Genomic DNA, 14,941 nt, shown 5'->3' on the forward strand with positions numbered 1-14,941 from the left:
TCATGGTAAGGAGAAATTAAAAGCAGCTGGTGGATAATCTTAAATTTTAGTCATTAGAAACCATTTTAAGACAAAATTCTAATTCAGCTACTTACCTGGAAATAAGGCTCAGGCTGGTGATCGTTCTCTGCCATCTTAGAAGCTGGAAAAAACTGACACTCACCTTTCCTGTCAGAAGCAAGCCAAAACTCAGGAAAGGAGGTGCCTGCTCTCCATCGCCATGGAAGCAGGAAAACTTGCCTTCGTTGTTGGAAATGAGTAAAACTTCAGAAAAGGACTTGTACAGCAAAATCAACTTTAGATCTTAACCAAATTTTGGGAGATCAGGAACTCTCTGTAGGGGAGAAACTCCCCAACCTCAGCAAATTATCCTATTGGTTTGGGCAATAAAGATAGCCCAGGTTGGTATCAATCAATAATGAGATTTATCAAAGGTCAGGACCACCTTTGTAATCTCCTTCTTTTTTTTCTTTTCTTTGAGTTGGAGTCTCGCTCAGTCACCCAGGCTGGAGTGCAGTGGCGCGATCCCAGCTCACTGCAAGCTCCGACTCCCAGGTTCATGCCATTCTCCTGCCTCAGCCTCCCGAGTAGCTGGGACTACAGGCACCCGCCACCGTGCCTGGCTAATTTTTTGTATTTTTAGTAGAGACGGGGTTTCACCGTCTTAGCCAGGATGGTCTCGATCTCCTGACCTCGAGATCTGCCCACCTCGGCCTCCCAAAGTGCTGGAATTACAGGCGTGAGCCAACAAGCCCGGCCCTCTGTCTTTTTTTTATCTTTATTGCTATAGTCCGTTTGGTCAGGAACTAGGAGTGTAACACTTGCTTTTTCTGTTTTCCATTTACTTGAAATATTTTTCTCCATTCTTTTATTTTGAGCTTATGTATGGCACTGCATGCAAGATGGGTTTCTTGAAGACAGCATACTCAAATGGGTCTTGGTTCTTTATCCAGCTTGCCCCCGTGTCTTTCAATTGGAGCGTTTAGCCCATTTCCATTTAAGGTTAGTCATGGTATGTGTGGATTTGATCCTGTCGTCATGCTGTCAGCTGGTTATTTTGCAGACTTGTGTATGTGGTTGGTTTTTGGCATCACTGGACTGTGTACTTCAGTGTGTTTTTGTACTGGCTGGTGATGGTCTTTTCTTTCCATATTTAGTGCTTCCTTCCGGAGTTCTTGTAAGATAGATCTGGTGATAATGAATTCCCTCAGCATTTGTTTGTCTGAAAAGGATCTTATTTCTCCTTCACTTATGATGCTTCATTTTGCTGGACATGAAATTCTGGGTTGAAATTTCTTTTTAAGAAGTTGAATATCTTTTCTGGTTTGTCGGGTTTCAGCTGAGAGGTCTGCTAAGTCTGATGGAATTCCCTTTGTAGGTGACCTTGCCTTTCTCCCCAGCTGCCTTTAACATATTTTTTTTCATTTTGACCTTGGAAAATCTGAGGACTGTGTGTCTTGGAGATGATCTTCTCATGGCATATCTTACTGAGGTTCTCTGGATTTCCTGAATTTGATTGTTGGTCATCTGGTTAGGTTGGGGATATTCTCATGAATGATACTCTGAAGTACGTTTTCCAAGTTGGTTCCATTTTCATCATCCCTCTCAGGTACATTAATTCATCACAGATTTGGTCATTTATATCATCCCATATCTCTCGGACGTTTTGTTCATTGCTTTTCATTCTTTTTTTCCCCCATTCTTGTCTGCCTGTTTTATTTCAGAAAGCCAGTTTTCAAGATCTGGGATTCTTTCCTCTGCTTCGTCTGTTCTGCTGGGTGGTTTTGCACATGAGATGGAGCTGGTCAGACCTCTGCCATCCTTAGTCTGTTTGCCTCTCCCAGGACTCCAGCTTGGGCACACCTGCTTACAGGGCACTCTCCGGTGCCCACACACACTACAATAATTTTCATAATGCCATCACACACAATCACCATGTGACTGCATTATGAAAATCCTTGTAGTGTGGTTTACAGCTCTATCAGGTCAGTTATGTTTTTCTCTGTACTGTCTATTTTGTCTGTCATCTCCTGCAGTGTTGTACAATGATTTTTAGCTTCCTTGTATTGGATGACAACGTACTTCTTTCACTCAGTGAACTTTATTCCTACCCGTATCCTGAACTCTGCTTGTATCATTTCAGACATCTCAGCCTCAGCCCAGTTCTGAACACTTGCTGGAGAGCTGATGCAGTCATTTGGAGGAAAGGAGGCATGCTGACTTTCTGAGTTCTCAGTGTTCTTGCACAGATCCTTTCTCATCTTTATGGGCTTATCCTCCTTCAGTCGTTGAGGTTGCTGACCTTTGGACAGGGTATTTTTCTTTTATTATATCTGATGACCTTGAGGATTTGATTGTGGTGTAAGGCAGACTCAGCCAACTGGTTTTGTTTTTGGAGGATTTTAGGGGGCCAACACGCAGGTCCCAATTCCTGAACTGTGTGCTTTAACTCTGGGGAATGTGTATTGGGCCCCATCTTTGTTCTCTGGCTCCTTGAGGTTTGGAGTCCACTGCACTGAGGGGATCCAAGTGTGGCAGCTGTGGCGGAATGCTAGTGGATGCAGGAGTCCCTGCCTCCCTGCGAGCGTTGACCGGGGGTGGAGGCAAGACAGCTGGGGTGTGGGCCAGGGGGCCCCTGCTGACTCTGTGTGCTGTTACACTGGAGGCAGTGCTGGTTTGGGGTGGACTGCTGGCCAGTGCACATCTGGGTGCCTTCTCTGAGCCCCCCCTCCCCCAAAGCAGCAGTGGTCGCTCAGGATATAAGAAGGTCCCTTTTTCTCTGCACAGCATTACCTCAAGGGTGAGATGTTGACAGGGGTGGGGTTTTTGGCTCTGTTCCAACCACGGCTTCGTCTTCAGTGGCAGTTGGTGTGGGTTGGGGTGTGTGCTGCACTCCCATGTGCTATCAGGGCAAGTACAGAAAAACCCACCTGTGTAAACACACACAGCAAAGGGATGTGAGAAGTTTCCATATAAAGGGCTGCAGTATGGAGAGGTGATGTGCAGGCTGGTGCATGGCTGTAGGGGCCACCTTGCTGCAGCTCTCCACTAATCAGGCACGGTTCACTGGTACAGAAGCTATGGTGTGTGCACCCGAGAGTGTCCTGTAAGCAGGTGTGGCCTGGCTGGGGTCCTGGGAGAGGCAAGCTGACTAAGGGGTGCTGAGGTCAGACCAGCCTCACCTGATGTGCAAAACTGCCTAGCAGAGATCAGGTCTCAGAGAACTCTCTCAAAAGTGAACCCCAGCACAGCACAACTGCTCTACACAAACATGGCCAGACTTCTTTTTTAAGCAACTCCCCTTTTTAAAGAAGGTAACTCTTAGACCTGATCTGTGCTGGGCAATCTTGCACATGAGACAGGGCTGGTCTGATCGCAGCACTCCTTAAGTGCTGGGATAAAGTGTCTCATAAGAGCAAGCAGAGCTAGAGAGATAGCTGTCCCTGCCCTCTGGGCTGCATATCATCTGACTTGTTGCTCTACAACTTTCCTTGTCTCCTGGAGGCTCCACCCGAGAGAGATGTAAGTTAGCAGTTATTTAATGTAATCACCCCAGGATGGAGGGTCTGTGCTGTGAGCCCAAGCCAGGGTTCCCTGTCTGGTGATGAACAGTGCAGGGTGTGTGGTACCTGTGGGAAATGGACTGGTGTGTTCCTTGGGTCAACTGCAGCCTGTTGGAGGTGTCGATATGGCACTTAGGGTCTTTGCTCCCTTGATATTCTGAGGGAAGCAAGGACAGTTCCACTGCAGAGGCAGCGGCAGAGAGGATTTTAGTTGCTCCTGGAAGCTCAGTCCAGGGAATTGCCAAGTTGCTACAGGCTTGATAGTTCCAGTGGGGGGCTGGCTGGAGACCCTGCCAGGAGGGCCTACCCATTGAGGAGATATGGAAATGGGCACCCACATAACAGTCTGGTCACTTTTCTGTGGGGCTGCTGTGGTATGCTGGGGGTCCACTCCAGTCCCCAATGGCCTCCTATTTTCCAGTGCCTGAAGGTATCAGCAGTGAAGTCTGCAAAAAGGCAAAGATGATAGCCTGCCCCTTCCTCTGGGACCTCTGCACCTCAGAGGTATGAACCTGTTGCCAATCTGTACACACCTGTAGGATGTGGCTGGAGGCAAGTTGAGAAGTCCTGAACAGTCAGGAGGAACAGGAACAGGGACTTGCTTAAAAAAGAAGTCTGGTGACGTTTTTGTAGAGTGGCTATGCTGTGCTGGGGGTTCACTTCAGCCCCTGGTTGCCTCAGATACTCTGAAACTTGAAGGCTGAAATGGCTAAGTTGTCCAAATGGCAAAGATGACAGTCTTGTCCTTCCCCTGGAGCTCTGACTCAGGGAGGTCTGAAACCTCTGTCAGCCATAGAACAGCAGTGAAGGTGGCTGGAGACCCTGGTTGAAAGCCTGCACCCAGTGATTACAAATGTGGTCGGAGACTGACTTAAACAAGAGTCTGGCCACGTTTTTGGAGGGTGGCTGTGCTGCACTGAGACACCACTTCCACCCCTGGTCAGCTTGGGCTCTCCAAAGCCCATGGGCCAGAACGACTAGGTACCCAAACAGCAAAGGTGGTGGCCCTCCCCTCTCTCTGGGAACTCTGTCCCAGGAAGGTTTCAAATCTCCGTTGGCCAGGGAACACTGGTGGGAGTAGCTAGAGGCCTCAGGTGGGAGGTCCTGTCCAGTGATGAGGAACAGGATCAGGGCCTGCTTACAGAAGCAGTCTGGCCATGATTTGGTAAAGCAGTTGTGCCGTACCACAGGATCTCTTCTGCCCTTGATGGGTTTGTAGTCTCCAAAGCCCACACACTAGAATAACTAAGTTGTCTGAACAGGAAAGATGGGGGCCTGCCCCATCTTGTCTCTCAGAATTTATCCTGTGTGATGCAGTTTAATGTTTAGGCTGTTAATTTTGCTGTCAACATTAGAGTTGTTCAGAAAGAATCTCACTGTTATCTTTTAGGTTAGATATATGAGAATTCATTTTTTTCCTGTAAATAAACCTGTTCATGTTTGTTCTCTGTAAAGAAGTCTCTTTCATCTATTTGACATTGATCACAGTCATGTAGGGCAGTAGTCAGTCTAAAACGACATGATAGGATTTCCTTTTCCAGTGTTTCCTAGCTGTGTCTTACATTCTGCAGTTCAGAACTGAGCATTCTCAGTGGTCAAAATGCTAAGCTGTCCACTCTACTGAAATACTGATTTTTGCTAATGCTTCCTCAGTCAATTTTACAGCCTTAAGAAGTTTATCATTATTCTCAGTTGTCAAAATGCTAAGCTGTCCACTGTACTTAAATGCTGATTTTTGTTAATGATCCTCCCTTAATTTTACAGCCTTTAGAAGTTTATCATTCTTTGCTTTCACACTTTCAATTTCCTCCAAAAGTTTCTTTTCCCTTAGCTGGCTCTGCTGTCTTATTTTGTCTACTTCCAGTCTCAGCATGGCAATTTCTTCCTGCAACATGCGATTTTCATGCAAGAGATCTTTTTCTTTCTTATTGATAAGAGAAACCTAAGTAAACAAAGGGAACTTTTAATTAGCACTCAAGAGAATGACATATCATGATTTCTTCTGAAATTAAAGTATGACATTTATATTTGTATAAGGAAAGAATTCCCATAGTGGATATTTAACTGGAAAAAAGTTGGACAAAACTTCAAATCTAAAAATGTGTAAATTCCAAAAAGTTGAAATACTTATTTAAAGACCATGAAAAATAAGTCACTAGAGGATTTTTAGAATTTCAGAATTGGAAAAGCCTTTCTCTGAATTATAAAAAACCCAAATGCATAAAATAGAAGATTAATATGCTTGAGTATATTTTTTAAATTGGGTTTATTCTCTGATATCTAATCTATCAACCACACCATTGTAAGAACCTTAGCTATGCATATATTTGGACAGAAGCAATTTCTTAAAGTTCTTTAAGTTCCTTTTTCTGAAGAAAGTTTTATCAATATACTGCTTTTCTAATATTTTTACAGTCAGTTATAAGAATTGCATTTATTCATAACTGTTTAAGCATTGTACCCTTCCACAATGTACACATAGGCATCTAAACATTGCACTTGTTTAAAAAATCCTATGTACTTTCCAAAATACATAAAGTTGTCTTTTAAATAAATACACATATTAAAACATTTGAAAATGACTAAAGAAAATACCTCAGAATTCATTTTCTTTTCAGCCACTACCATCTGCTCTTGTTTATCAGTCAGAATCTCTTCTTTTGATATTCCAGCATTCCGTTCTTCCGAAACTTGCTTCTGGGTATCATTTTGCTCATCACTAGAAGAAATTTTGATTTTCATGAAATACTGGAGGTGTCCCTAAAATGATCTACAGGGCAACATGGTGCCATCAGATGTCATTCACACAATGCATATCTGCACATTAATCCAAGACAAGGCAAAGGGGTCTCACATCTCTTAACCCAGCTCTCCCCAACCATGTTGGCACCAGGGACTGGTTTTGTGGAAGGTAATTTTTCTGTGGACCTGAGTTGGGGGATGGTTGCAGGATGATTCAAGCACATAACAGTCGTTGTGCATATTATTTCTAGTATTACTTATATGTAATGAAATAATTACATAGCTCACCATAATGTAGAATCAGTGGGAGCCTCAGCTTGTTTTCCTGCAACTAGATGGTCCCATCTGGGGGTGACAGTAGATGGTGACAGATCATAAAGCATTAGATTCTCATAAGGAGTGAACAACCTAGATACCCTGTGTAAGCAGCTTACAACAGGGTTTGAGTCACACTCCTATGACAATCTAATGCCACCAATGATCTGACAGGAAGAGGAGCTCAGGCAGTAATGTGAGTGACAGAGAGTGGCTTTAAACAGATGTAACTTTGCTTGCTCACCTGCCACTAGCCTCCTGCTCTGTGGTCCAGGTCCTAACAGTCTAGGGACTGGTACTGGTCCATGGCCTGGGGATTGGGAAGCCCTATGTTAACCCATACTTTTTATATTTATTTTTGGGAAACACTTTCCACTTATATTCTTGATTCCTCTGTATTTTATAGATAACTTAGAAATTCCTTTTGGAACAAGACAGGGTCTAATATTGTGTTTTTAACATACAACTTTGAATTAATTTTATCTGTGTATGCGACAGAGATGTGAAATAAAGTAATCATTAATCACTTTTGATTTTACTTTTATTTCATGCATGTTAAGAATAAAACTGGGAAGTCCTAGGCAGAGCAATTGGGCAAGAGAAATAATGGACATCCAAATTGGAAAAAAGAAAGTCAAATTATCTCTTCACCAATGATGTGATCTTATCCCTAGAAAACCCTAAAGACTCCTACAAAACACTCCTAGACTTGATAAATGAATGCAGTAAAGTCTCAGAGGCTACAAAATGTACAAATACCAATGAGTAGTACCACTATACACAACCTACAACCAAGCTGTGAGTCACGTCAAGAACCCAGTCCCTTTGACAATGGCTGCAAAAGAGTAAAATACCTAGGAAAATACATAATGAAGGAGGTGAGTCAACTATAAAAGGATAACTGGAAAACACCTCTGAAGAAAATCAGAGATGACACAAATAAATGAACATACATCCTATGTTCCTGGACTGAAAGCATTGATATTGTGAAAATGATCATAGTGCCCAAAGAAGTCTACAGATCCAATACAATTTCTATCAAAGTACCAATGTCATTCTTCACAGAGTTATTTTAAAAAGCTGCCATTCATGTAGAACCACAACAGAGCCTGAATAGCAGCACACACACCAAGCAAAAGGAACAAACACGTTGGCATCACATGACCTGAAAACTGTAATTATTTTTAATGAGGTAAAAATGTATAAGCATATTACTGTTATTGTACAGAGAAGACAGTGAACAAGAAAAGGAATTTAAAAAGAGAATATCACTACCATATACATATATTAAGTGACAAAGAGACTAAAATCTCCTACTGGAGATTATGTTAGGACTTGAACAAAAGCTTCTAGAAATACCAATAACAGAAACAAGGCAATTAATTTTAAGGAATAAATTATGCAAAGAAATATGTATTTTTAAAAATGTAAACAGATCTTCCTGAGAGCTATTATTAACCAATTCATCGTGACCACAATTTTAAAATGAGGTCTAAAATTTTGGAATATAAAATAGTTTCATTTTGAACATAGTTAATTGAAGGCAACTTTTAAACAGAAAATGTTCAGTTAAAGTTGAGTCTAACTTAGAAAAGAAATGACCTGTACCAATGGTAACAAGAAGCCACCCAGAGCCAGTTTGAAATCTAGTCAACCAATCAATGACCACTGGTCTTGCTCACCAACCAATACAGATGTGAGCAGCTTGCTTCTGAAATACAGCCAAGCAGCAGCATCTGCTCCATCAGAATAGCCAGTGCCGGACCAGTATTCCTCTTACTATAGGAAGCAAAAAATTTCCAACTCTGTCTTTTTATTTCAAATACCAAAGGTTCATAATCCCTTGAAAAGAATTTGTAAGTCCATTAAATGTGCCACCCCAATTTTTTTTTTTTTTTTAAAGCAGGTGGCCAAGTGCAGTGGCTCACACCTGTAATCCTAGCACTTTGAAGGACCAAAGTGGGTGGATCACCTGAGGTAAAGAGTTCGAGACCAGCCTGCCCAACAAGGTGAACTTAGTAGTCTCTACTAAAAATACAGAAATTAGCCAGGTGTGGTGGCATGCCGCTGTAATCCCAGCTCCTCAGGAGACTAAGGCAGGAGAAATACATGAACCCAGGAGGCAGAGGGTGCAGTGAACTGATACCCCACCACTGCACTCCAGCCTGGGCGATAGAGTGAGACTCCATCTCAAAAATCAAAGTAAATAAAATACAAGTAAAGTTTGCAATTCCTCTGACTCAGTTTACCATAATTACAATTATGATTACAAATAAAAGAATAAATAATGAATAACCACAATATTGGGCTTTTCTCCCTAAATAAAAAAATTAATATAAAGAATGTAGCTTATTATAAAAAGCCAAAACAATTATTAAAATGCATATAATTACCAGACAAAACTAATAGAATGACCCATGTCAAAATTTTAAAGTGAGAATCAATCAAACAACATACCCAGGATAAACTCCATTCACTCATTTAATAAGGATTTATTAGGTAGCTACATCCAATATGCTAGGCCTTTTTCTAGGCAGTGAGGATATGGTAGTGAAAAATAAAATCCCTATTCATGAGAGTGAGATAAACACACAATAACAACAGACAGAGAAGACAAAATATACTGTACGTTAGAGGAGAAAAACTAAAGCAGGAAAATGAAATGTTTATGTGTTTGATGGGGCGGGTGGTGGGAAAGTTGGGATGGTCAGAAAAGTCTCTGCTGAGAAAGGGGATTTCTTTCTTTCTAATACAAAAACCCTTTTATTTGTATATCAAAGATTCTAAGAAATGATGATATAAGGTTAAGAGTGTTGATGTCAAGATACAAATGGATTTGAAGTTAGAGATGATAAATCACTTTGTTTCATTGATCCTTCCCTTGCTTACATTAGAGAGCCTCTCTGGTACACCCCTAGTTGAATCTTAAGCATGATGCACCTGGGTAGTACATGGTTCTTCCTCAGAAAGTGGTTGTTCCATAATGTGTTTCTTTTTACCCTTTTTCTACTTCTTAGCAGAAAGGAGGTTTTAAATAAAGAACTGAAGGAATGGAAAGAGTAAGCTAGGAGGATATCTGGGGAAAAAGCATTCCAGACACAGGGAACTGCCAAGTACAGAGGGGTGCTTGGAGTCTTTAAGCACTAGGGGTAGATAAGGGATGGCAAGAAGTTCAGTGTGGCTAAAGCAGAGCAAGGGAGAGAATTAGGAGGAAATTTGACACATACTCAGAGTGAAATGGGAGGCAATCAGAAGGGCTGGGGCACAGGACTGACACAATTTGACTTATATTTTAAGTAAAATCCACTGAGTTAAGAATTGATGAAAAGGGAAGTTTTTAAAAGCCAGGACTATCAATTACCAGTCTATGACACTCATGTAGACTGCAGATGAGGGTGGCTCAGATGTAGAAGATATGACTGGCTTCTGGACATGTTCTTCAGATAGACTTGACAAGATTTACTGAGAGAATAGATGTAAGGTGTCAGAGACGGAGAGAGAGATGAGTCAAGAATGACAATGAGATTTTTGGCAGAGCAACTGGAAGAGTTGCCCTTAACCAAAGTAGGAAAGACTACATGAGGTGTAGATTTCAGGAAGGCCATCAGTAGCCCAATTTTGGGTCTGACAAGTGTGTGATACCGAATAGCTAACCAAATAGAGATATCAAGTAGGCAGGCTCATATGGAAATCTGGAATTAGGGAGAGAGATCTGAGCCAGAGACATACATTTGGAAATCACTAGCATATACACGGTAGAAAAAGTCACGAGGGGCTGGGTGCAGTGGCTCATGCCTGCAACCCCAACACTTTGTGAGGCCAAGGCAGAGAGATCAACTGAGGTCAGGAGTTCGACACCAGGCTGGCCAACATGGGGAAATGCTGTCTCTACTAAAAATACAAAAATTAGCCGAGCATGGTGGCATTAACCTGTAATGCCAGCTAGTCAGGAGGCTGAGGCAGGAGAAACTTGAACCCAGGAGGTGGAGGTTGCAGTGAGCCGAGATCACACCACTGAACTCCAGCCTGGGTGACAGAGTGAAACTCTGTCTCAAAAACAGAAAAAGTCACGAGAGAGAAGATTGAGGACTGAGCCCTGGGAAAAAACAATGTCCAAATGGAGAAAGATGAGGAGGAGCAAGCAAAAGAGGCCATGATTAATGGATTAGAAAGGCAGGAGGAAAAGCCTGAGGGACTGAGGTCCTGAAAGCCAAGTTGAAGACGCTGTTAGAGAGATGTCCTCCATTGGCTCAAATTCTGCTAACAGATTAAATAAAATGAAGTGTACGAAAAATGCCTAGATTTATTACAGAAAAAAATTAGTGATAATCTTGAGGAAAAACAACGTTGGAAGAGTACTGAAACTGAAGACTTACTGGTGTGAGATCAAGAGTGAATGAAAAGAAAATTGAGTTCATGAGTGTAGACAGTTCTTTTAAGGACATCATACTTAGAAGTCAAGGCTGAGAATGTTGTAATTTTCTTCCACAGTCATGGAAAATAATAGACAATTAATTTCAAATTTCATATAACAAGTGTAGTCTTCAAATTTTACATAACAATTATATATTTTAAAAGTTATAAAATTATACACATGTGACATTAAAAATGACAGACTGAGGTGTTAAATTCTTAAAACTATAGAACTAAAAGTCGCCTTAAACATTTCTAGATTCCATAAGCTGAATATCACTTTGTTCATGCTTATACATAAAGATCAAGAAACACTAAACATTTCAAGGAGAGTATTTCTGGCTTGATAAAAATCAGCCAATTCTAGAACAGTTGATACTCATCAAATATACAAAGTAATTGATCACAGTAAACTACTGAGTTCTATTAACAGGAATAAAGTGGCAGAAATGCAGAAAATAGTCTTATGTTATAAATGAAAACTTAAAAATTATATGAAGTCACTGTGGAAAAATGTGGTGTGGTGAATGCTGAAATATATCCTTTTCTAAAAGGAAGGATAATGTCACACATGCAGGACACTTTTATGAATAAGAGTTATTGCATTAGCAGCACCTTCCTTTTAGCACAAGGTCAGCACATTAGCACCTGTGGGCCGAATCCCACTGCTTGTTTTTGTAAGTATCTTGGAACCCAGCCATGCTTATTCACTCTACAGTTCACAGAGTCAATTAGCTGGGTGTGATGTTGCACACCTGTGGTCCCAGCTAGCAGAGAGGCTGAGGTGGGAGGATCACTAGAGCCAGAAAGTTGAGGCTGCAGTGAGCCGTGATCACACAACTGCACTCCAGTCTGGTCAACAGAGACCCTGTCTCAAAAACATATATACAGTCTGCAAAGCCTAAAATATTTACTAACTGACTCTTTGCAGAAAAATCTGACCAAATCCTGGTTTAGTAGATGAAAGATCCTTTGATACATTTTAATAAACGTTTTACCCAATATACTGAAATGTTTATATTAAATATAGATCCCCATACAATCCCTTGGCAATATTCAGATTGAAGATCCAATATTTCAGCACTCAGGCACTGACAACAAAAATTTAATAACTAGCAATCAAGGTACAGTGTCAATGGAGCATATAGCTTCCATTTGCAACACAGCAGATATTACAAGAATTCTAACAAAATTATCTTAAGATGTGTTATCAAAGTAAAGGTTTTAAATACATTTTAATTGTGAAATAATCAGTATACTCTAGATCTAACCTCATTTGTAAAAAATGGTTCCATACTACATTATTTTCTGGGAATGAAAATTGAGCTATTTCCTATTGGTAAGGATTTACTTTTAATAATGATAAATTCCTACTGATAAAGATCCATCTTTTGATATTATGATGCTGTAATAAATGTTCTTATATGTAAGTATATACGTAACAAATCTATACAAGTATCCTTAACATACATATATATCCTTACTATGTTATATATGTGTGTGTGAATATGCTACTCAATTAATGTTCCAAATGCATTTACCAACAGTGTATAACATGTCTTTTTCAATGAGACCATTTCCTTTGCAGCAACACAGATGGAGCTGGTGGCCATTATTCTAAGCAAACTAATGCAGAAACAGAAAATCAAATGCCACATATTCTTACTCATGAGTGGGAACTAAACAATGAGAACTCATGGACACAAAGAGGAGAATAACAGGGAAACGGGTCTACTTGAGGGTGGAGCATGGCTGGAGGGAGACGACCAAAAAACTACCTTTTGGGTATTTTGCTTATTATGTGGCTGATGAAATAATCTGTAGCCCAAACCTCTATGATACAGTTTACCTAAAAAACAAATTGCACATGTACCTCTGAGGCTAAAATAAAAGTTCACTAAAAAGTAAAGAAATTCCTTTCCCCTCACATTTGCCAATACTTGTTATTTTTCAAATAAATCAATGACTGAAAAATATTGTAACTCATTTTTTGCTGATTTCCATTTTTCTGATTACCAGGCAAGGCTGAATATCCTAGGAAAAATATAAAATTTTAATCATGAATATTAGCCCAAATTAGGATTAGTTTGACAGCATATGGCTATCTCCTATTAAATGTTGCCATAGGCTTACCTGTGATACTCTTCATTCTCAGTGTCAGGAAATTGCTGACTTTCAGGTGTTCTGCTCTTGCTTTGTGGAATTAATCCATCATCACCATTGCCAGCGGCGGTATCATTAGTCAGGTTTTCTGGTAATCCCATATTATTACTTCCATGCTTCTTCATTTCTTCTTCAGCCTTGAGTGGAAGTTTGATATTAAGGATATTAAGGATATTCACTTTATTGAATAAAAAGAACATTTTTAATTGATTTTATCAATTGACTCAGTTTGTCATTAGTGTAGTCATTAAAAATATTTCACACTTAAGTTTGATCATATATACAGAACAATTACTATCTAATTTTAAGATGTAATTATCATATCATTGTAAAATTTGCTTCATTTCTGTTTGACTGAACAAAATAGAATTTTCCAAAATTCAAAAAGGGCCCTCCTTCATTTTGTGCTTTTATTCCCAACCACTCTTTAGAATCTTATATATGTATTTATCCCATTTGACTCGTGGGAACACATAAATAAAAAGACAAAGATGCAAAATATGTCTTCTTCTGTCTTTACCACCTAGATCTCACATTAAGCAGTCAGATTTAGAGGATGAGACACTGTGGGGCTTCAGGAATAGAAAGGAAGATTGCCCTTTTCTGCACTGAGATATTCTTCTCCCCCCACTGCCTTTGATCATTCTTTTTCATTTGGTCCCTGGGATATCAAAAACATGATGGTTCTCACTGAAACATGGGAACCAAAGTTTGCCACAACACAAAGAGCAGAGTGAAACTGCTGAGGTACAAGCGTGGATGCCCAGAAAATAAGATGCTCCCCAAATTTCACATTCGATAGCCATACAATTTTCTAGCTGGAAGATACACAGAATAAAAAATTATCTTCTTTAGCCACATTATCTATTGATAATCAGACTAAAACCAAGAAAGATAAAATGATTGATCCAAAGCTCCTAAAGTGGCATGACCTAGCACTTTACGGCACCATTCAGGATTATTCCATAATAATGAAAGAATATCTCTGGGGTTTGTATCTCTTTAAAACTCAATCTACAGAATTCTTTCTGAGTTAAATATTAAATTTTTCACTGATGATTTATGCTACTTACATGATAGGATCATGTATGCCTACACTAACAACACTTTATTCAACAACATAATGTAAAAATCTAATTCAACAGAAACATTTGAATATAATGGTATACCTCTCTATCACAATCCTTGTTTATTTCTGGTTCTTGAGACATTTCCTGCAAATGCAAAAATAGAAGGTTAATTTGCTTGTTGTATTTCTGTGATGTCTCCTCTTTTGGAATGCATGTTTTTAAAATAATTTTATTTTAAGTAATCAAGTACAGACAATGAAAAATTAGAAAATAATTAAAATTAAAATGTAACTGTTAAAATAAATAATTAAAATTAAAAATTAACTTTTTAATCTACATTCAGCTACTGCCACATCACTGGCTTCTGACTAACATGGGAAAAATAATTCACCTTAGCCAACGGGAGAAGAAAAACATGAACCAGCAAACTTCACTTTGTCACCATTTGTTTGGACTCCACTTAATTTGTTATGTGTTAAATCTGCCAAAAATGCATCAACAGATGATTTGTAGTGTTGCAAAGTCTTCCTCACTTGAAAAGAGTTTACCTCACCAAACCCTAACCAGTGAGCCTCTACAGATTACTAACTGGATTGTAGGCACACTTTCAATTATTAGGAGCTGAAATCAACACCAAACAGAAAGAAATGCAAATCTTAAATTTTAATTGAAATT

The 14,941-nt window shown here is 39.8% G+C and overlaps 1 protein-coding gene across 1 annotated transcript in view; it reads right to left on the reverse strand.

The window, feature by feature from the left end:
• Positions 1 to 4,349: 4,349 nt before the first annotated feature.
• Positions 4,350 to 14,941, reverse strand: part of LOC140708624 (POTE ankyrin domain family member G-like) — a 28,163-nt gene continuing 17,571 nt past the window's right edge. Inside the window, exons 8-13 of the mRNA XM_073004827.1 lie at positions 14,366 to 14,410; positions 13,167 to 13,333; positions 6,159 to 6,282; positions 5,329 to 5,505; positions 5,185 to 5,229; positions 4,350 to 4,799 (exon numbers count right to left, since the gene is read on the reverse strand). Coding sequence (XP_072860928.1) covers positions 4,350 to 4,799; positions 5,185 to 5,229; positions 5,329 to 5,505; positions 6,159 to 6,282; positions 13,167 to 13,333; positions 14,366 to 14,410 — 1,008 coding nt within the window. The remainder of the gene's footprint in view (positions 4,800 to 5,184; positions 5,230 to 5,328; positions 5,506 to 6,158; positions 6,283 to 13,166; positions 13,334 to 14,365; positions 14,411 to 14,941) is intronic.

Source organism: Chlorocebus sabaeus, chromosome 2, assembly GCF_047675955.1.
Source record: "Chlorocebus sabaeus isolate Y175 chromosome 2, mChlSab1.0.hap1, whole genome shotgun sequence".
NCBI lineage: Eukaryota > Metazoa > Chordata > Mammalia > Primates > Cercopithecidae > Chlorocebus > Chlorocebus sabaeus.